Raw genomic sequence first — 23,489 nt, forward strand, 5'->3', positions numbered from 1 at the left:
AGCACTGACATTTAAGAAAAACTTTAAAAATATGAGCAGGACAGGACTGTTTCACTAACCAGGTTTTAAGAATATGATGCATCCTTGTGTTTTATCTCAAACAATGGCTGACCAAGAACAGAGCTGCTTTAGTGAGCTGTGTCCTTGAGCCACTGTGTTGTCTGTACATGCTAATAAGGAGAATGAGGAGAATTAATAAGCAATTTGAACTGCAGAATAGTTTCTTGAAACATCTTTTCAAACGTTTTTAACACAAAGTAGCACACAAAGTTACTCTATCATTTAAAGAGGGATCATTTTGTTACTTATTTTGTATTTTCCAACCTAGAAGTCGTGGCTTCAAAAATTAGAACGTTGATCTTTATTATTGCTAGACCCAGTGAGCTAAGAGATAAATGACTGATACTACAAAGAAGAAGCAATAAATGAAAGAGAAAGCCTAAGAAAAGGGGGATGCCAGATTTAATGAATAATTACCGTGAACTGGGTCACATGGTTTCCAGTTTTTACGTAGGTCAAACTGTGAGGCGATAGCATTTACTTAACTGAAAGGCCTGAGTAAGTAGTCTCAACAGCCTTTGTATAGAAAGTGAGGAAATTTCAGCTGATCTGTCCTTAGTTCATGAGATTTATACTTTGTGATTGTCACACCTTTATTTCAGGCATAGATTCAGGGTCATAACAAAGGTGTGTCTTTGGTGTATTTATTCAAGGATTGCCCGGGGAACATGCCCAATATTCACTTGCTACAGATCTGAAACCTAGCTTAAAGTACATGCATGATTGCAATTAAAAATAAATAAAACTGATGGCAGGTAGCAGAGGAAAAAGGGAAGGAAGGGTTGTTGCAGTTACCAAAGTTTGTTATTATAGTTCAGTGTGCATTTAAAGCTGTGTACACCCTCAGTAAATCCTTGAAAACTGCCAGAAACTAGTGTGGGTCATGTAGGTTTGTCTCTGCTCAAATGAGAAGGACAATTATTTGCCACAATTACTGAATCCTAATTACTTGAAAAGGATGGCAGAGGGAGGAGATGTTAAAGCTAGTTAAACTGGATTTCATAAATATATTAATGACTATAGCCATATTCATATTTAAAATAAACTAAGGACTTTGAAAAATGAAAACTGGATTAACTTCCTATCACCTTCATTTAAAAGATGTGTTCAGAACTGGCGGTGTGTGGGTGGGTGGGCTGATGGGAAAACCTTAAAAGCTGAAAATCTACGCTAGAAAAGGATTATGAGGGTGTATGTGCACCAAGCACTACAGCATCCTCCGTGTTCCATGCTATCCAGGCTATTTTCTATAGGCAGCTGAGCAAGATTGGTATGTGAAATTAGTAATTGGAGTTACATTTGCATTGCTCTGCACCTGGGCTAATGAGACCCACTGAGTTGTTTGAACTACAGAGCCTCTCCCTCCCCAGGAGTGGAAAAAGTCACCACCAAGTCCTGCATAAGTCAGAGGGCAAAACAGGTACAAGACCACGCAGTTTGAATTGGACACTCTGATGTGTTTTTTTCTTGGCACGATTGAGTAAGTAGTTCACCCAAACAGCAAGGTGATTTGGTAGTAGTAATTCAAGAGGATGCACCTGTCTTTCCTCATTCTTTTTAGATTTTGTCATCACAGGGAAAAGAGTTCTTTCTAAACTGATTGATCATTACTGAACAGGGAAAACAAAAGTATTGCAAAATGCAAGTATTAACTTACACATTTGTTTTGTTTTGAGCATATTTTAGAAGAGCCAGAGGCATGCTTTTTTAGTAAGCAGGCAGTTGGCGAAAACCCTCTAGGTATCAGAGAAGCCCTGTGCTATAATTTTCCTAGAATAATAATGTCAAACAAATGACAATAGAAAGCCTATAAAATTTGCAGCCAGCTGGGCAAATTCTCATGTGTGAACCACAGAAACTGTAAGTGCCCATATAAAATATTTTGTCTTTATCAGAGCTGCTCCAGTCTACTGCATCCCTTGCCAGAGTAGCTGTAACCCCCTCACCTGCCAGCTGCAAATAGTGGCTCCATTGGGTGAACTCTGAGGAGCTCCAGCCCAAGTCTCAGAGCAGCATTAAGTGTGTGCTGCGTTGGAAGTTTTTGCCTGGGTAGTTAAATGTAGATCGATGATCCTTTTCAGCATGAATGTTAACAGAGTATTACATGGGAATCAGTGTGCATCAGAAATTATTATTAGTGCTTATTTTCAGATTCCCCCAAACAAGATGGAGAGGGCTTTTTTTACCTCTTGTCTTGTGTGAGTTAGTAATTTTGTCCTGGTGTACTTGGTATTTCATATTCCGTTGTTTGGATAACAGTCTGGGCATTAAGTGTGGCAGTACTTCCTTCTCTTAATGGTTTCCACTTCTCATGACTCTAGCTTAGTTTCACCTAATCCTATCTCAAACAATGTCTTGATGAGCCAAGAAGGACTTGGGCTGAGCTGAGGACTGAACCAATGATGAATATGGCTTTGAAGAAGAACAAATTGTAATAATTCTTTGTGTCATCTTATCACTAGGTTGTACAACTTTGTTCCAGAAAGGCCATGTTCAGCATTGTGCCTCAAGGATTCTATGTATGTTTCAACTCCTTTTTTCTTTGACAGGGAGGTAGAAATGACTGTGTGTAATTTACTGTAAGTCTCTTGGTCGCGATGCAATATTCTTTGTTCTACTGGGTCTGAGTCATTTATTGAGAGGCAAAATAGAACTACTGACAAAGTTTCATTACTTCTGACAAAAAGAGACTCAAGGCTACACCCCATCTTGTTTCAGGGTACTCCACACGTTACTCTTTAGGTCCTTCTGGCTGACATGACGTTTATGAATTCTTTCACCTTATAAAAAAATACTAAATGTTGTTCTATTTCACCATTTAGTCATAGAATACTACATAAGCAGTAGTAGTCTGGGCCATAGCTGTCTATTTTCGGAGTCCGTGTAAGTTGTGCAGGGAGGCGGGAAGTTCACCTTGTCAGGCACTGGAGAGGTTTCTGGACCCTATCCTGGGCAGCCCCAGAGGGCTGCGCTTGGACTGAGGGCAGCAGCGGGGAGCAGGCTGTAGGAACGGTCAGCTGCCCAGGCAGGTCAGGCGTGCTTCAGCTGTGGGATACTCCTGCTTAAACCACTAATTGTGTCTCGTGTAATTGATCCACAGTGTATGGTTGATACATACACTCCCTAGAATACAACCCCTTCATTTACCCCTTACCACTTGCAACAGCCTTCTAGCCCAGAATTGCAGGATACTGAGCAATTAGAAGCAAAAAGGCTGTTTTGTTCTTTAGATAATCTGGGAAAAAACTGACCAAAGAACAGTGACCAAAAATTGCTTTTACACAGAAATTATTTTACACAGGGGCAAACAGCATTCAACTGTAGCACTGTATTTTGAAGGAGCGGGAAGTGTGGACTGGAGCAAAGATTCAGGGCAGTGCCTAGGGGAAAGCTGCTGTATCTGATACAGAAATAAATATGTACATGAAATCAACAGTGCTTCATTTAAGAATCAAGTCTGCTTTTTTAGTGATGCAGTGATTTTTTCACTGTAAAAGAAAGACACTCCACCTACCCAAGATATTTACATGTGTACACATTAAGAACAGTCAACTGAAATAAAAAATGTTTAGCTGCCACAAATAGGTGTATAATGGAAAGTTCTTAATTAACATCAGATTATCTTAAAGCAATAATGTCTTGTTTATTTTTTTATATATTGGAATGGAAGGGATATATTCTGAAGGCAATTAAGAGAAAGATGGTGATTGCCTGATTCTTAAGGTAATGTTCTCTTTTGCTGGGGTGATGTGGGTGCTGATTGAAGTACATGAGCGTTCCCACTAGAGGGGGGTCCACTCAGCCTAGGTTGTAATGTATTTTGGGTTTTGAAGGTTTTTTGTTTTAGTTTGGTTGTTTTGGTTTTGGTTTTGTTTTGGGTTTTTTTTTTGTTTTGTTTCATTTTTTGTGGGTTTTTTTTGGAAGCTCAGCATGAGGAAAACCTCATGTAGTCCCACATCTTGTTTTATTCCTTTATGTTGTGTATCTTGCGGCGTCAGCAGTTACTTGTTTCTTACTCAGTTTAACTGTCCTTTATACAAGGAGATGAAAATCCAAATGAAAGGACTAAGGCACTAGTGCACTGTTAAACACAGTAGTAACAAAGAATACAGAGAATGTTTCATTGTATCATCTGCAAGGTGGGGACAGTTATTATCACAGAAGTGGGGTGATCATTCTTGGAAAAATAGAAGCAGCTTTATCAGACCTGTTCAATAACATTCTTAATTAGAATTGTTATCTATCTTCACTCCAAACCATTTTACTGTCTCTGTGAGCCTTATGTTTCTAAGCATAAAAGAAAATATTTCTATCTGTGAAAGAGACTAAAGAGTGTGTTAAACTAGCTTAAATGTCTGTTTTACTCTTTGATGTCACAGTTTGTTCTTCCTCTCAGTTTCTTGGTGAAGCTACAATTGAGCTTTGCACATGTGCTGGTCATTGTGTTAATTAATGTGTTTTGAAGCTGTGGCAGTTGTGAGCATTCTCTTGGCCCTGAGCAGGAGCTTCCTTAGCAGAGCCCAGGTGCTGACAATATGCCTGTTCTTTGCAGTGGGAGTTCTGGCATGGGAGGTGGCCTCTCTGCAGATGAAGTTCTGTGCTGGGTTGATGCAGGGTTTCCATGCCAACCCATCCATGTTGTGCTTCTGCGGGGCAGGAGACAGGCAGCCCTGGACAGGGGCTGTCCACCCAGCTGGGACCCATGGGAAGGAGAGGGAAGAAGAAGGGACAGCAGAGAAAGGGCGACAGAATGTACTAGGGCTGGCAAGGTGTCAGCATCTCTGATGGATTCAAGGAGGAAGTCACAGAAGGACCCTGTGGCACAAAGAAGGCTCCATTTTTCCCTAATGAATCTCCGCAATAGAAATGTAGCACAGTAATAAGCATCCGCTCTCTGGAACTACCTGAAAGGTAGAACAACTGAGGTTGTACCCAGGTGGGGGTCAGCCTCTTCTGACAGGCATCAAGTGACAGGATAGAAGGATATAGCCTCAAGCTCTGCCAGAGGATGTTCGAGTTGGACATCATGAAGAATTTCTTCACTGAAAGGGTGGTCAGGTATGGAATGGGCTGCTTGGGGAGCTGGTGGAATCACTATTCCTGGAAGTCTTCGAGAAACAACTGGACATGGCACTTGGTGCTATGGTCTGTTTGACATGGTTGTGTTCCATCAAAGGTTGGACTTGATGATCTTGGAGCTCTTTTCCAGCCTTTATGATTCTACAATTAATGGGACTGGAGATAGCATCTGGGATATACGACTACATAATACTGGATGGAGGAAACGGAGTAAGTTTGAAAAAGTTTTTGGGGTCTGTCTAGTGGTGGTAACTGGATGCTCTACTAAAACAGTAAGCCTATTAAAAATGAGCATTCACACTTCAGGTGTGTACCACATTAACCCTTACCAAGATGCTTCTGATAGTAGAATGACTTTTTTCAGAAGCCACCTGAGCGTCTGAGTAGGGCATTGTATTGTGACAAGCAGTCATACAGTTATTTCCAATCCAATGGCTGATTATTCTTTTTGGCCCTGGGCAAGTCACTTAACCCTCTGTCTGTTTCTTCATCTGTAAAATATATTATGGATATTTATCAGTCTCACCAGGACTGATTGTTTAATATTTATAAAGTGCCTAAAGGATTAGAAGCTTAATATAAGGAGCTAATATGTATCATATCATTTTAGATTGATTTTATTTACTTGGATTTTTTTCCCCCTACCTCCTATTGAATGAGATGCTATTTTGTAGCCTCTTACTGTCATTCCTAATTAGCTGGACAAGTCACAATCGGGTAACTCCAGGTTAATTTTCTTCATTTATTCCTAGTTCCTATGAATGCTTTATCTCCCTCCCACTTTTTTTTTCTCCTCCCTTTTTTAATTTAGAGATGAAGAAATACCATATGTTGGTAGATCATGACATAAATATATTTAAGTGCTGCCATCATTGTTAGTTTATCAGCCTTTCCATTATAAACCCTCTTGTTCAGGGGTTTATAACTCTGGCATTATAACATGCTTCAGGGTGAAACTTCGCATTCATTTTTTCCCTTTTGATTTGCTTTAAATCCTTCACTCTTCTTAAGTTAAACTGGAGATTAGATACATTAGTTATACTAGTTGTATAAATTATAATGCAGCAGTAGGCATTCTAAATACGATGTAAATCAGAGAAACAGAGAATTTCCTAGTTGTTAAACTGTGAGCCTGAGAGCAGAGATCTGGGATTCTTTCCATGAGTGTGTCCCTGGCTTGGCACATAACTACTAAAAATTTATTCAGTCTCTTTCTGCCTCACTCTTCTCTCTCTATATTGGGATGATGACATTTCTGACTTCACTGGTGTATTGGGAAGCTTAATTAATTAGAATTCCTAAAAGACCGACATTCTCAGGTGAAAGGTGCCGAAGTGTGAAGCATTTTTAAGGAGTCTAATGAAAAATCAGTGTGCCTGTTTTCCTACATCTGTTCCTGTTGTCGAAGTGTAGTGCGTATCAACTCTAGACCTGTGCAGTGTGTGGCAGCCAGCAAGGGCTTGCCACCAGTGTGGCAACAAGTGTATGGCCAAAGCAAGGGCTTTGATCTGGAGCACCACTCAATCACCTGACAGCTTGTTTTTCTCAGACTTTCAGACATTCACTGTATCTGTCAGCCAGTTATCTCAGCCTTTGCCTGGGGAGCTTGTGTTCCCCGAATTCTAGTTTTCAAACAGTTCTCTAGTGCAAGATGGGACAGGAGCCTGCAACCAAGACCTTGGGTGCAGAGTTTCCCGTTGCTGCTGTTCCACTTGATGCTGGTGCAGAAGTACCCAGCTTGCTTAGAAGGTAACAGGAGGGAAAGAGGTCAGGGGTTTCCAGCTTTTTTTTTTTTTTTTTTTTTGCAGGGACTTAGCATGGTGGATTATTCTGGCTATACTCAGGCAGCTTTTTGTTGTAGTCAAAATTCTGTATGGAGAAAAATGTTCCAGGTATAGCACAGTAGATTCTGGGACACTGGCAGGTACTCTTTATGTCATTCAGATGGAGAAACCTTGTTTGTGTCGTGAGGGATGCTCTCCGAGTTTCCTTACTTGTGCTATTTCTATTGTCAGCTGTTAGTTTTGCACATCCTATCATGTGCAGGTTTCCTAGGGTTGATCCAGACTGGCACCTTCATTTACAGATCAGTTCTTTGCCTGAACTGTGGTCCTGTGCTCAGGAGAGAGAGGTTCTTTGTGGTGGCTAAATTTGAAATTATCTTTCTCCTTATAATTTCAGGTTGAAGTCTTGGCCTCCGAGGATGCTACATTTGGACACAAGGTGTGTAGTTTGGTGCAGTTTTGTTATATAGGTCCCAACAACATGAATTGTTGGATGTGATGCCACAGAAAGTGACAGATTTCAACCTGAGAATTGAGGGTCCTGTGACTTGCATCCATCAATTCAGAAACTTCCCCTTGTGTGTGATAATCTGAGAATGGCACACAAGCTGTCTCAATCCTTTTCTTGGTATAAAAACCTGTGAGCAAGTTTTACTTGCAGAAGCCCACATGGACCCATGTAAGGTCAGCTTAGCAGTAGTTTTTAAGATTGGACTTGCCCAAACGCTGAATTTGTTCTTGTTCCATAGATTTGCAACTCAGAAATTGTACTTGTTGTCTGCTTGGCAGTCTGCTGAGTAAGCTACTTTGTTCAGGCCATTTTTCAAAAAGCATCTCGAGCAGAAAGTAGTGCATTGAACAGCTGCATCACCCTGTGTTCAATTGTAGATCTGCGTGTGGCAGGCAATGGTGTGTGTTGGAGAGACGACTTCAGACCTGTCCAGCTACATGGATGGGCTGTGTCCTACCTGGTGCTCCAGTTTCTTTGGCCAGTGAGCATTGTGGTGATGACCACTGTTTTAACCGAGCACTAATAGCAGATGATTTTAATCAGGGCAGATTGTGTGTAGGCTATAACCATTTACCAGGAAGAGTGGATGGGAAAGGGAAAATGGAGATTGTAGGAACAGTAGGCTAAATCATGACAGTGAAGAGTTTCCTGCTGCTGAAGACCCATATGCTGTGATGCTACTGCAGGTGGAAAAATAGCAGTGCTGTTACTATTAAGGTAAAAAGGAAAAGCAAGAAAATATTAAATAAGTTCTCCAGGTTTATTTGGAATACAATAAGTTAAATTAACCAGCAGGCAAAAAAAAGCTTTAAGAGTACGTAAATATTCATGATGCCAGAATTTACATTGTGTCTATATTGTACATTTTTATGTTGATATGTGATAAAGTGATTTCAATAAATTATTAGAAAACAAACAGAGCTACTCTGGTATTGTTTGAAGTATATAATGTATGGTAGTCTGCAGTATTTTCTGATTCTTATTTAATACCCAGCAAGCATACAGAATATTCATTGAATATTTAATAAACCTGGAGGGTCAGCTCTTGTGAGCTCATCTCCATAATCCTTCAGACTAGGTGGGTAAAAAGAAATATTACTGATGATTATTTTCACCAGTCACTCTCAGAGCTAAAAAAAAAGCACTGTGGAGGAGGCTTTTGAGTTTTTTTCATGGCTAGATTTATGAGGTGTTTTTATGTCTTGTCATCCTGATGGGCATCCTTTGAAACTCCTTTTCATTACAAAAACTTTTAGGAGTTTTCTGTTGCTAAGCTTCTGTTTTGCAGAACTGAATTCAGTTTGTTGCCAGCTCTGACCATCAATGTCCAGAGTCCCCAGCATCTTTTTTCCTAAGATTCATCTTCAGAACCATCAGGATCTTTTAGACTCTCTTGTAACAGTAGTTTTATGTTATATAGTGAACTATCTATGTCTAGGAATGTCATGTACTTTTTATCTATCAAAAAGAAAGCTAGATGTATCATCCGAAACTTGTTAATCCCGGAATTTATTTTTGCTGTCTATTTAGAGATGCTACAAAAGCACTTTCTTCCCTTCTCTCCCTTGAGATGTTTTCCTTACTGTCTGTCTCAACGACAAATAAATGCCAGTGTCTCTGTTACATTAACAGATGAGTTTGTGTGCCAACAGAGAATGTGTATAAGCAAAATTTTTTAAATGAAAAATAGTTAATTTTATAAATTAGGAAGTAAGTTGACATGATAACACAGTTGGCCACCTAACCGTTGAGAAGGATGTAAGGTTAAAAATCTGCACCATGCAGTGATTTCCTTGGTACCTGCTTTTAGCCTGAATTTTCCTCCAGGGCTGTTGTAGACTGTTGAGGGCAGCTATCTTTTCCAGGTTTGGGTGTCAAATATGTCTCAGCTTGAAACATTGTAGGGCCCCTCTGTATGCAGGAACAGAAGCACAGTTTGCTGCAGGGGATGACTCTTCTTTTGACTGCATCCATTCCACCTATCCTTAGATGCCACTTAGTTTTAGGCTGTTGACAGGCTGTGTTGCCTGTAGATACATACAAGAATAGTGTCTTTTAAAAAAGGATATTTGTAGACTACTAAAAGAATGTACAATGTCATTTGTTATTCTTAAATTCTCCATGATCTCAGTCTCATGGTAAATATGCATACTGGCAGCAAATGGGACTGTTTCCCAGGAAGAGGTTCTGAATGGAACATCAGAACATTGTTCAGCTTCACTGTAGTTATCACTGGCAAAGTGAAGATCTGGCTGATGTAGATCTGGCCCCTTGAATGGCTGAGTCTCAGATGATGATCATCATCCTCAGAAGTGTTTGTAGAAATCAGCTACAGGATGCTTTTGATACAAGTTATGCATATTGATTTGGACAAAATAATTCTTATTTTAGAAAATAAAATGAAGACAAAAGAAATTGTGTCAAACTCTCAAAATACTCAGGGAAAAGACACCTTGAAGTACCAAATCCTGTCTTTACTCCTTAAGCATGGAACAGGTGCAAATTGCGAACCATTAATAGCAGTCCTTAAAAATGTTTTCTCCTCCTCAACTTATTAATAAGTAAACAGTCTTCCCCAAAAAAATTTAGGACATAAGGCATTTATTAGAGTAAAAATTACATTTAATATGAACTTCTTGTTTGCATTTTGTGCATATGTGAGACCAGTACTGTTTAAAAGGCTGCAAAAATTTAAGCACATTTTGAATCGGTTTTTTAAAAAAGTTGTTGTTTGATAAGTATAAATATGTACAGATTTGATTGCATTGCTGTCCAAAGTTTTCTTTTGGTTGAATAGAAGGAAGTAAACCCATTCAGCTTTCTGTGCAACTGATTTTACAGAAGGAGGAAGCTGTTGGTGTGCTGTAACAGCTCTTTCAAAAATGGTACACGTTATTCAGTTTAATTTACACATTTATTTGTGTGTGTGCTTAAATGCATATTTGTTTTTAAAGAAAAAAACCTTCCAGCTTTTGACTGGTTCTTTTGTTTCAATATTTAGAAGGGTTGTGATATATGTGTGGTTACACATGGAGAGATGTGGGGGGAATGACCACGTAGCAAATCATGAACAGCTGATAGGTGATCTGGGACAGGTTTAACAGTTATGCCTGGTTTGTTCAAAATCTGATGAGGAATTATTACTTATGACATATGTAATAAGTTCCTTGAAAACCACAGTTGCCAAGAAAGTAAGGTAGAGTAAGAGTTCACTCTTACTCTATAGATGGAGTAGATGGAGTGATATCTGCCCAAGTCTGCAGTCAACACACAGGAGTGTATTTCCAAGTTGGAAACTGTTTGAGTGCCATTAATCTTACTAAAGCCTAATGATGATGTGTAAAATACTAACAGTACCAATTTATTTTGTGTTTATTTTAGCTGAGTAGGAAGTTATATTTTAGCAGATGGGACCAGTGTTTGCAGATGGCAGAGAAAATAGAAGGAATACAAAGATGTGAATAAGAAAGAGAAAAAAAAAATAAGGTGCCCAGGGCAGAAGTAAAAGGTAAAATGTTTAACCATTTTGAATGATGCTCATTTAAAGACCAAGGCAATGAACAAATAAAAATAGGAGTGTGGGAGTTTTTTAAATCCTCCTAAGAGATTCAGATGCTCAATTTCCGTTAGAACCTTTTTATCCCTGAGGTAGAATTGAAAATCTTAGTCTGAAAGGTTGGTTATTATGTAAAGATTTAACCCACATTTTATTGTTGTAGGAGCTGCATATTGGCATCGGTTGGAATTATGGTGTCAAATGCAGTAGCACACACTTCACACAGGCTGCAAATGGTGTCTGGCCCTATCTAGAGAACAGGATGCCTGACTTTTTAAATATCTGTGCTCGATTTACTCTCCCTCCCTTTCCCTAAAGCTTTTACTGTCAGCATCCGCCTGACCCAAATAATGTAGGTTAGAGGAGGCTTCATTCAGTTAAGCCTGGTGAGATCACCTCGTGCACGTGTCCCAACCTGTCTGTGGACCTGTGGAGTGCCATCAGCTGTGTTGGCAGCACTGGCCACAGAGCCCGCCCTCTGCAGCTAATGCTGAGGTGCAGTGATCCCAGCTTAGTGCTGCATTAATATAAATAAGTTTGTTAATGGCAGTCCAGCAGCTACATGTCAGAAGGCTCACAAGTTTGTGCAACAGGAAAGGAGACACTTCTGTTCCCACAGTGGGGGAGCTCCACCAAGAACAGGACTCTCTTATTTGGTAGTGAGCTTTAATCCTTCCATTGTGTGTCGTTTTAAGCTGTGTTGTGATGTAATTGGCTTAATCATTACTATTATGCTGCTTTGCACAAGTTAAGATTGTAATTTGACATATGGAAATAAATGGCAACTGGATTAGTGATTTGCAGGTGTCATTTAAAAATGGGGCAGGGAAGAAAGCCTTTCATATTTTGCAAGTGGCATGTTTGCTTATTTTCAGAGGCAGAATTAATCACACAACTGCATCTCACGCTGGTTTGAAGTAGGAGCGAGCTTCACCTGTTCTTTTCTGGGACTGTGCACTGCTGGGGTTGAGGAAAAAGAATCTCATTCCCGATGGATGTGTTCACTGTAGGAGTGATTTTATGTTTCCTTTGCAGAAGACAAATACAGGAGTAAAGCTTTCTCTTTGATCGAGAAATCAGCATAATGGAGAGACAGCTCTATCAAAGAAATACAGCAAGGGTGGTTATTTCTGATGTGGATGTGTCTGTATGGTGGAACTTCCAGCATTGTTCATGGAACTAGCTGTATTTTTATTTTATGACACAACATAAAGTGATGACCTTGTCTCCATAATTTAGTAACTCTGGAAATTGTTTAGAGAGTCTATTCCTAAGTCTTTTAAAGTATGTGCTGCTGGATTGCATTTTTAAAGTGTTCTTTCTCTGATACAGGATACATGTTTTAAGAATCAAATGGGCTCAGGACTAAAGTATTTTTCCTCTCAAACATACTACTTTTATTCGAGTTTATTAAGGTGGTTTTTGGGTTGCTTTGGTGGGGGAGTGTTGGGCAGAGTGGGGAGGTTCATGCTTTTAGGGGAGGGTTTTGCTTTCCTCCACCTTGTAGATGCTGCATTATTGCAGCAATCAGCACATCCTGGTGCATCTTCTGCAGTCTTATTTTCATATCCCAGATAGCAGAAGTTCAAATCCCGAGGGTAAATTGAGCTACACAGTGTAGCTGTGTGTCAGCTTCCTGGTTTGAAGCGTAGGACATCAAAGGGAATACATTTGGTGGCTGACTGTGAGTTATGACTGTGCAAACCTAGAAAGAAACTGTTGTTCTTGCAATATGTGTAACAGAACCCTTGAGCTATGAGATGGAGATGGCATGAGATAAAATTGAGAGACATGGTCTCAAGAGACGTTTTTGGGGTTTTTTTAATGTATTAGTTTGATTGCAATAAAATAATACTTCTTGGAAAGAAAAAGAAAATAACCAATTGAAAGAGAAGAAAAAGTAGACGTAAAAAATTGTTCTCTTCTAATGCTTGCCTTATTTAAGACAGCTTTCTTTTGTTGAAGACTGTAAGCAGCCTTTGCTCCTGCCATCTGGTGGTTGCTAATAACAGTTGCATCTTCAAAGCCAAATTGAATTGTTTTAAAGCCAATTAATCCTTTTCAGAAGAGAATGATTTCAAGGGTCAGAATTATCTCTGTCTTGATGTGTTGACACTTGGATTGTCTGTGTGTGCTTAGTATATGGGAAAATATAGAGAAATGAGTCCTCATTTACATCTGTCTTTGCACTGTTGACTTAGATAGGAACCTGGGAGTTGTAAATAAGTTTTTGGGTTTGTTTTAGCTTAGAAAAAATAGATACTCATATTAACCTCCAGTAAATTCTGTTTTGCTACTCATAGGAGAGTTAGGATTGCATGTTTCCACAGTTCTGTTTTTCATTTCTTTGTGGACTTGTTTGACCTGAGGTGTTCAGATGACTAAAAGGATTTTCCAACCTCTTTTCTTTGACTCCTTGTTAAAGTTGTGTTTTGGGGTTGTTGAAGTCTCCTGAGTGCCCTCCGTGCTAGGTGTTTTCCAAGAGTAGAGAATGGCATTATAGCAGGGAACAAGGTGCTCTTTTTATAGTCTCAGGGACCCCTTACAGATGTATCAAAGTGTTTTGAAGTACTTACGACTAAGTAGCAGCAGCTTGAACAGGTTTCTTTCTGAACAACCTGTGCGTATCGCTGCTATGCTATTTATGACAGTCCAAGAAAATATAAAACCAAGAAATTGTGATAATGTTTTACAAATTTCATCTCCATAATCAATAGTTCTTAATGTCTGGTAAGTTTAGTCTCAATAAATACCTCTGTGGTTTGTGGGGTTTTTTTCCCAATTAGTTTTATATTAATTAAGAGGTACACCGACAGATTTATGACCATAAGTTCCTTTCCATCCATCATACAGTCCTAATTGAGGTCCAGCTTTATCCTGAGAGCTGCAGGCAGTAGAGGAGTGTATCTAACCACCTTGAGTATGGAGGGTGATTCCAAACAACACCCACTTGTGGTGTCCCACTCCTCACAACTTTGTCCCACTTCCCATAGGGAGAGGATTTTAAAGCTCTCTGGGAGGTTGGAAAAGAGTGCAGATTCCTGAAGATTGTGATGCCTCCTTGTGCTGTGAAGGTGGGTCTGGACAATTCCATAACAATCCTGCATAAAGAAGGAAACACAAAATAATACACAGAATAGGAGAAAAAAAGCTCTGTTAGCTGAGAAACCCCACTTGCCAGAAAGTCAAGATCAGCTGGATAAATGACATAATAAGAGGTGGTTCTTTCCTCTTTGTGCCCTGTGTCCACACTCCTGTAGTCTCTGAAAAGACAAGGCAAGGTGAGGCTTTTGGGAGAACCTGTCTCCTGCGGCAATGTCCCTGTATGTACAGCATGTCAGGCTTTCTTGGATATTTCCTTTTTTCTGCAGTGATCCGAGCTAGCCATAAATACATGTTTAATGTTCCTTTTCAGCATGAAGCATCTCATGGTGCTTGCAGAATAAATACTGATGGCCTCAGGGTTAGGCTTAGGGAGTTTACATGGGTATGTGGTAACATTTATTTTACAAAGCTCCCAAGCGCTCTGTGGCGAGCTGGAGCGAGCACAGATGGTAAACGTGCCTTCCTCAGCACCCTTGAACATCGTTGGCCTGTGGTTGGCCCTGTGCCCTACAACCAGCTGGGATTAGTGCTAAGAAAATGTAAACTGCTGTCTTTCTTCCTACATCATCTTTATTTTGGACATACATAAATGTGATGAACAGCCTTCCTCTCCAGCACTGCTCAGTTTAGGTTATCAAGGTGTGGATGTGGCCACATTTTGAATTTTGATATGTATTTAAAGCTCCCATTGCCTTTCTGAGAGTACCAGTGTGGAGGTTTCAGAAGATGCGTATGCAGTTCAAAGCAACTGTTAGGTGTAGCTCCATCAAAGTTGGCCTTGAACACCTCCAGCAATGGGATATCTAATCACCTTGCCCCACAATCTGGGCAATTTGTTCCAGGGCTTCACAACTCTCGCAGTAAAGGCTTGGCAACTAAGTTTGCTTTTCTGATTGATAAGTATCCCTCTTTGGGTGGTCCTATGCCCATTTAGATTGATTGATGGATTCATTTATATTAAAATGAACTGCTGCAACATTGAACCATCCAGCTTTTGTGGCGGCACCAGCAGCAGCGGCAATCCATATTTCCCTTTGTTGCTTTTATGAAGGAGCAGTCTGTAGTATGGTTTTCCCTTTCCAAACTTCATAGAAATGTCAGAAGAATGCAAAATTTGGTGCTACTTTCATGGTGGGAACATGCATCTCCCCAAAGGTTTGAACCCGTCATTTAACACCAGTCGCTACATCGCAGCGACTTAAGTTTCTACCAGAGAAAAAGAATTTATTTTCTCAGTCTTCCTTCTGTTACTCATTAAATTTTAAGTGGTGGGTGCACTCAGGCAGCCCGAGTCTGGTGTGCCTGAGCTGTCTGGCTGGGTGTGCTGCTCAGCATCCTCCCTCGCTCAGCTGCCTCCTGTTGACATATAAACGGGGGTGATGCTTGCCGGATCAGGCGGGTCCTTTACAGTTCCGTGTGGCCTCTTTGATTTACACTGCTGGTTTGAACTTGGAGAGACTATCAGATTTACCAAGTCATCTAACAATCAGAACATGAAGTTTGCTTGTAAATACCTGCACATTTTAAATAAATGTTGAGGCAGGTGGTCTCTTTGTTTAGGGGTGGGAAGAGAGCAGTTCAGAATATTTGCAAATAGTTTGCTGTTCCTCCTTGATGAGGTGAGCAAGTTAGACCAGATTTCTTTTTCTTCTGTAAATTCTACCTGATTGTACAACTGGTGGGACCAGAACCGTGCCCTCCAGCAACCAACGCCACCTTGCTACAGAAACCATGCTCCTATTCAAATTGGGACTTCAAAAAACAAAAACCCCACAAGTTGGTTTTTTTTTTAAGCTACTGTTAATATGTTCACCTTTTTTTTTATAGCATACTTTTTTAGCAGCGTGAAATACAGATAAAGATTCAGATTTCTGCTACGTGGCTGCTTCCCCTGATTTCAGAATTGGCTTGTTAAAACTAATGCTAGGTTTGAGGGATAGGAGTTGCAGAGAGGAGCATGAGAAAGTTGTTGGTAGACAGATGTGATTTAGGTTTTCATTTACCCTGTTTTTTTTTTCCTGAGACAAGGACAGGTGTGTATCATCGTTCAGAGCTGTGCTTTGCTGGAAAAAGTGCTGTTAATGTGTTGCAGATTCCAAGAGGAAAAAACAATGACAATAATGCAGAATCTGGGGCTTTTTACTGAACTTATATTTCTTTTACAGAAGACATAATTTTTTAACTTTGAAGATTCAATTATTTCAGTTTGCTTTTTAAGAATTTCTTCTTGCGAGACAGGGTTTTCTAGTGAATTGGGATATTGACAGATAATTTTATTAGATTAGGATGACACTTGGAAATCTTGTTTTTCTAGGTCATTCCTTTGATTTTTTTTGGTGAACAGTTTAATTATACAGTGTTTTCATATTTTTTGTATGGGAGGGTCAAGATTGCAGATCGTTTTGGCAGGATTTTCATACTGTTGCAATGCTTTACATTGTTTTATACTATACACATGTAAACTATTGTGACAGATTTCTAGTGTAACAATCATTCTATGTGTTTTATGATTTCACTACTAAATCCTTGCTACTATATGAAATAGACAACAGATGAATTTACAGTCTTTTTACTAAAACTTGCCTTACCGTTTTAATCTGAAGCAAAATAAGCATTATTTGTACCGTTCAACTTAACGTGACTGTTTTCATTCCATCATTCAGTTCCACCCCCCCCCTTATCAAGATCTGTTTGAATCTCCCTGAGCCTCCTGCAAAACTTCCTCGTGGTGCTGTTCCTTGTGTCAGAACTGATGGACTGATTGCCTTGTACGTGTAATTTATATCTAGGGTGGTTTTACCACTTCAGTCTCTGGGTAAGGGCTGTGCCCCGATGGAGGGATGTACACCTTAAAATCATCTGTGGGAAGAGCAGTTAGAATACATGCTAATTTAAAAATTAATAAATGTATTTTAAGAAGTGAGTTAACTGCTGTTTATGAAGGAAAGTAATGAACTGAATCATGTGGAACTGGTTTTTGTTGCATTGAAGTAACTAAATACCATTATAGCACATACGATTCTGCAAAAGGTTTACAGTAATGTAGGTATGTAGGCTGTTTATATGCTTATTAACTTGTAGGTGTGTTTAGCCGTGGCATGTGCAGAATGCTGCCAAGGTCAAAATTGTTAAGATTCCCCAAGTACTACTAAGGGAAGGAATTATATTGGGGTTTTTTTATTTAGGTAACCTCTTTGGTTTGGAAACAGCATGGAATTAAGGAAATAGGATTAGAAATGCAGTCTTCGGTGGAGCAAATGTTGAAGGTGATCACAATACTCTTAGGATCCAGTGTGTTGTCTGGCTTAGTTATAGAGAGGTTTGAAAAGTGAGAAGAAGAAGTTCAAACTTGATACAGTGAGCAAGGGAAAGCTAATGGAGCTCATTAAAAATGCAAGCTGACCTAGATATACTGTTGAATGGTGCCATGTGGTGTGCAGCTTTATATGGCAGGCTGCAGTGCCTTGACCAGAATAAAAGCTAAAAAAGCTGGTGATAATACCACATTGTTTACAATGATAGAACAATTGGACTGTCCTGTTCTATTTCATAGGTGACCTCAAGAAAAACAACAATTTTTCAACAGAAGAGCAGCTATTGATTTATGTTAAATGTATACATTTATTTTTAAAAAAATTACAGAAATCCCTTTTGAGGAATAGTCAAGGTGCATGCCTCATTTCCACAAGTGTGTCTGCTGTCATGTTAAAGCTGCTTATACACAGAACCCTGGAAGAGGGAAGAAAAGTTAATACTAAGGGTCAGTTGATCAGAGCTAAATTCTTTCTCTCTGGAATATGATGGTATTCAGAATGGAAAAGGGTGGCAAAATCCAGCCATTAATTTTATGGTACTTTACTTCCAGATTAACCTTGAAGAAGTGTTTTAAGAGGTGTGAAAGTATCAGAAAATGTTAATATGATATTATTTTTCAGATTATATCTGAAATACTAAAATAACTTTTAGCTGCTGTTTGAAACTGGATGGTAAGTTTTTCATTTTAGTACTGAGACAATTTGAACTTGGAATTATTATCTTACTTATAAATGCCAACAAAAGCTTACAGAGGATATGGTGACATCCCTCTCCACCTATCTCCTGCCCCATCCTGCTGCCTTGCATCCGCCTTAGCTCTCCTTGAACTGTGTAAATGCAGGCATATATGATTGGTAAATTATATATTTTTATAGGTCTCGGTGGTTTGAAATTGATTTTTTTCCTAGGGCTGTATGTTATAATGCATTTTCAGTTTGCAGAATAATAATAAAAAAGGCTTGCATGTACCTGTGATGCATTTGATTCCTCCCTGCAGTGACTCATTGTGGATCTCTTACAGCTAAGTGCTTGTTCCTTGTGATCAGAGGAAAATGCTACACACCTTCTGCTTCGTGCCTATTAAATTCAAGTTTCTATTGTAGGCAGCATTACACAGCTATCTTTGAGAATTAAAGGGAGGAAAAATATGAAGAACAGTAAGTGAAGTGAAAATTCAAAAAGCCACTTTGTTCGCCCTCAGCCCTAATTCTGATTTTTAATGCATTCCTGTTCCCATGCTTGCTTCTTCCAAATTTACAAATTTTTCTTTTATTCAGAGCCCTGGCCTTTGGTACCGTGTTGAAATTAATGACCATAATGGCACTTGCTCTTTTCTGTCTCCTGGAACCTAAATGATGGATATCAACCTTTTAAATCCTGTTATGTTAAATATAACATAGACTTTCTTTATCCAGACCAGTATTTTGAGTTGAAGAAGGGATTGTTTTCTCCAATTTTGTTATCATTTTTCCCCCTCACCTTTTTCATTCCCTGAGGGACTGGTCTGGGGAACAAAGTGTCCGTGTTCCTGGGAACAGAAATAGATTGTTCCATTCATAATTTAGTGATCTATTTCTGTTTGGCAAAGTTAAGCACATGCTTAACTTCAGGTCTGTGATTAAATCTCACTGACTCCAGTATGACTTAAATGCTTTGCAAAACTGTGACTTTTATTCCTATTTCACCATCACATCATTCCTTCAGTCTCATTACTCTTTTTTTTTCCTTTTTTCTTCCCCCCTCCTCCGCCATGCTGCAAGTTGACTGTGCTTAGTGTCAGCAGTTTATGTTCTGCATGTTTAATGAAGGCTACAGCTCAGCTCAGCATAGCCCTTCCCCTTACGCTAACAGAATTTTGATAAATGAGATTTCCTCGTGTAGAGAGCCAAGAGGAGGCTTTGATGGGAAAAGGCAGGGCATGAAATCAGCAGGTGTCAGGGTGTGCAAATCATAGGCATTTTAAACCAAAAACAAAATAAAGTAGTTGTTATGACTAACTGTCTTCAAAATGTGTAGCTTCCATGAGGCACAAAAAGGATTTAACAATACACCAGCAAAACAAAAGTAGATTTGGAAAGCAGTAATCTGAACCAACGTGTTCCTACCTTCCGTCTTGCTCTGTATTCCCCGTGCCTACCGCCTCAATTGTCAAAGTATGCTATATATAGGCAATTGGATTACGATAATTATTGCTGAGTTTAGCACGTGGAAATGTGTTTCAGTTGTGGTTTATATCCTGTGTTGATCCAAACCATGAGAAAAATCTATTTTATGCCCGTTCAGGTTATTGACTGCAATAGAGGGAACTAGTGGTAGATAAAAAGAAAGTGCCAGCAAATATTGAAAGAAATCTTTTCAACTGAGGTGCACTTCTGTGATCCTTCCTCCTTTCCTGTTTATATGTTCATTTTTCTGATACTGCTCACTGCATTCTGCTCTCCCACCTCTATCCCACATTTCCAGTCTTTCTCCTTCATGCAGATTTAGCGTGTTCAGTGATCGATTTCCTATTCAGATTATATTGCTGTGTAATTTTTTAAAAATGGTTTTGTGTGCTAGCATGTGCCAGTGAGGTATTGGATTGTTGAAATAACATCAAATTCTTCACTGAAGATTATAATCTGACATAAATGATTCAAGGGCAGTAATGAATCCTCCATACCTAAAACTGGAGCTATTTTATTACCTTAACTAACATTTCATAGAAGTTTCTACAGCTGTAGTGGATTAGCAGTGAGTTGTTTTTATTGGAGAGATGAAGAGAAAGGACAGTTGGTATGGTTATAGTAATTAATAAATAACATAGTTAATTACTCTGCTGGCTCTTCACTACGTTCAGAGATTAATTTAAATCAATTTGCACTTGCTTCTATTAAAATACTCAAAACTGTTTTTTAATACATGCATGCAGAAATATAAAATATATATAGACAAAGCTGTGTATTTAAATATACATGTAAAATTTTATTTCTCGTGTATCTGTGTTTAGTTATGTAAGCTTTTTCCTCCTTTTTTGGCAGGACTTTTTCATGGCTTCAAAAGAGATAATCGCTGATCTTGTAATTTTTTCTTAAGTTGGTTCATATCATACCTGGGCACTAAATGTTTCTGTAATGTCTGCAAAAACTTTCTCAGGATTTTCTGCTCCCCTTCAATTGTTCTCCTTCCCTGCTGTAAGCCAGGTGCTGATGGGGCCTTCCACAGCTGGGAGAAGCTCAGTGTGACTGCAGTACTCCTCCCTGCAAAAACCAGTACCAACCCCAGGTACTCCAGCTCCTTCTGGGCCATCGTTGTACACATTTCATGCCAAAATGGAAGTCACAAGTTTGAAGTCAAAATACATGAACAGAGAATTGTGTGGATCACATTATCATCAGGCATATGTGTGTGCGCACACATACACACACACACATTGTGGCACAGGCCCAGCTGCTGGTAGTGAGTTGCAGAACTATTTGGTTTGTAAATAGTCCACCACTCTTCCATTGGCTTTACCAGGGAGTCAGCATTATTTGAACTAGTGGGCTCTCAAGATTTGTTTCCGACATCTTTTTCTCACAGCAAGTGAGAGTTGGGCTAAAAATAATCTTGAATAGGAATGTGCAGAGAATCAAGTTGGTACTCCATGGCCCAGAAGGAGAACAGTGTGAGCCAGATCCCTCTCTGATTTCAGAGGGATTGAGCTAGGGCTTGAAGATACTAGAATCCATCCTTCCTAGGAAGGAATGTGTGCCCTTGCTTGTCTGAGCTGTGCTCACAGTGTTTTGTCATTACTAGACAAAAGCTGTGCATGGGTAATGTGTCACAATCATATCGCCATCAGATTTGGAATACAAGGTCTTAGTAAAACAAGGAAAAGCAAAATGTTAAAAGGTAAAAAGAGAATTATGTTCTTTCCACATTGGAGAGTTAAATCCTGTTTATTTTGCCTTGAATTGTAGGGAACTGGATAAAGACTGGTTACATATTTTTAATCCCTGATCACTAAATCCCCCAGTAAGTGAAGCCAAAGAAGTTTTGTTGGGTTTTTTGCTCCCTGCCACTAATTTCCTTCCGACTAGACAGAATGAAATCTTCAGTCTAGAATAGAAAAAATTCAAACATACATAATAAAGTATTTTTTCAGTAATTTCTAAAATACTGGATTATCTTCTGAAATAATTAAAAGTAAAAACAACACTGTATATGGCAGCACCTGGTTCTTTTTCTTTCCTGCTGCATCTATTGCCACAGTTTCTTCTTATTGATCTTTACTGTGACCAAAGACCACTGCTCACTAAGATTTGGAATTAGTTTATAATATTTTACAGTGAGTTAAAGTAATTATATCTAAACTATGACAATGTAATTTAGAGATTGCATTCAATACGTACCCCCTTTTATCATGTTCTGGCATCCTTCTGCTAAATCTGATGAAATATACATTTCAAATCCCAAATGTGCACATGCTTAAAAAACAGCCCTACTGAGAATGCCTGTCGCTTCATGGTATTGGCCAGGTCATCGGTGCCTTGCCTTTACATCCCCACCATGCAAATGGTGCTGTGCTAAACTGCAGCAGGAACCTCACTCCTGGAGGAGCTGGCCTGGCCCATCACACCCTGTGCTCTGTGGGTGGCTGCCACAGATCTGGGGGGGCCAGTGCCACACTGGGCAGGATGCTCCTGCTTAACCATAAATATCTCAACAGCCCTCAATTAGTGGTCTTTCCAAAATGCAGAGTTGTGTGGAGCCTAAAGTCTACCCAGAACTAGGTGCCGTGGTGTACAAAATCTGAAATGAACTTCCAGTGAGGCCCAGATGATTGCTGTGCTTCAGCAGAGCAGAAGAGTTTGCCTTCTCACTTAGCTGCTGGCACATCTTTAAGGTGTGGGGGGGAAAAAAAGGCCTGTCAGGGATGGATAGATTTCCAGATCCTTTTCTGGTAGAATTGTCTCTTCTTATTTTAGTCTCACACTTCCAATTTTGCTCTGTGAAGTTATTTGAGTTCAGCATGTTCTAATTTAAAAGTGAAAGATGGTTTTCGCTACACTCAAATACATGCGACCACTGCACTGTGGTCTCCTTGCATACTTCAGCAAGCTTGGAATGTCTCACTCCAGGGCTTGCTTCCCTCAAGGCTCATCTCTCTGTGTTTTGATAAAGAGATGAAAGGTGCAGAAAAGGGCTGGTGTTGATTGGAAGTTCATTGTCTTGATCTTTGATTTATCCCCTTATCTAGATGTAGAATATCTTACACTTAAATATTTTAGTAACTTAGGGGAAAGAACTGTGAAGTAATACATTTTTTCTAAATTTAATTTTCGAAATGCCAACAAGCTCAGTACATTCTGGGACATGTAACCTCAAAGCACAGAGAGTCTGAGTGAGCCACTCAACTATGCAAATTGATCAAACACCAGTCGGTAGATTGAAGTGTACATATTTGCATATGTACGCTTGTATATGACACTTGGTCTAGAAGAGAGTGGATTTGCTTTGCTGGAAAGATGTTCTGTAAAAGTGAATACAACCATTTTGACACCTAGGCTAATCAGTTTAAGAGCAGGTTGCCTTGTTTCTGTAATTGGTTTTGCCCCCTTGTCATTTTAGTATTAAAAAAAACAATTAGGCAAGAGGCCCCAAATAACAGGAAATAAGGCTCAAATGCAACATTATCTGTTATTATTTCAAAGTTACGGCTCCCCACTGCATAGTAAAGTTGGTGCTAGGAGGCGTAAGTGGAAAAGCGAGGTTCGGTTTCTGTCAATTTTGATATTTCTTAATGCATACACTCTGAATTTTTGCGTGCTCGTTGAGAACATCTTGCAAAGGCTTATGTACATATGAAGTTCTGACTGCGTATCTGTAGAGCTGTACGTGCTCAATTGAAAGTAATAAAATCAAAGATTTTCTATACCTTGGGTCCATTTTGTGCATACTCTAGCAGCATGGATGGCAGTAATAGTAAACTCTTTGGTGAAAATAAAATAAGCCTGAGATTGTCACTGTAGATTGCTCTCAGCTCTGCTTGTTGCTTATGTGTCACTGCTGAGCTATAAGAAAGAGCATAATAAATTTAGGAGGAGTGTTGCGGGTG

General features: G+C 39.4%; 1 protein-coding gene across 9 annotated transcripts in view; it reads left to right on the forward strand.

Moving 5' to 3' along the window:
- The window catches only part of ARID1B (AT-rich interaction domain 1B), a 326,580-nt gene that overhangs the window by 175,065 nt on the left and 128,026 nt on the right, over window positions 1–23,489 (forward strand). For 6 of the 9 annotated variants that reach the window (XM_038133282.1, XM_038133283.1, XM_038133279.1 and 3 more), the window contains exon 5: window positions 7,321–7,362. The exons of the other annotated variants lie outside the window; for them this stretch is intronic. In XM_038133282.1, coding sequence (XP_037989210.1) covers window positions 7,321–7,362 — 42 coding nt within the window. The remainder of the gene's footprint in view (window positions 1–7,320; window positions 7,363–23,489) is intronic. 9 annotated transcript variants of the gene reach the window in all.

Source organism: Motacilla alba, chromosome 3 (assembly GCF_015832195.1).
Source record: "Motacilla alba alba isolate MOTALB_02 chromosome 3, Motacilla_alba_V1.0_pri, whole genome shotgun sequence".
Classification (NCBI taxonomy): domain Eukaryota; kingdom Metazoa; phylum Chordata; class Aves; order Passeriformes; family Motacillidae; genus Motacilla; species Motacilla alba.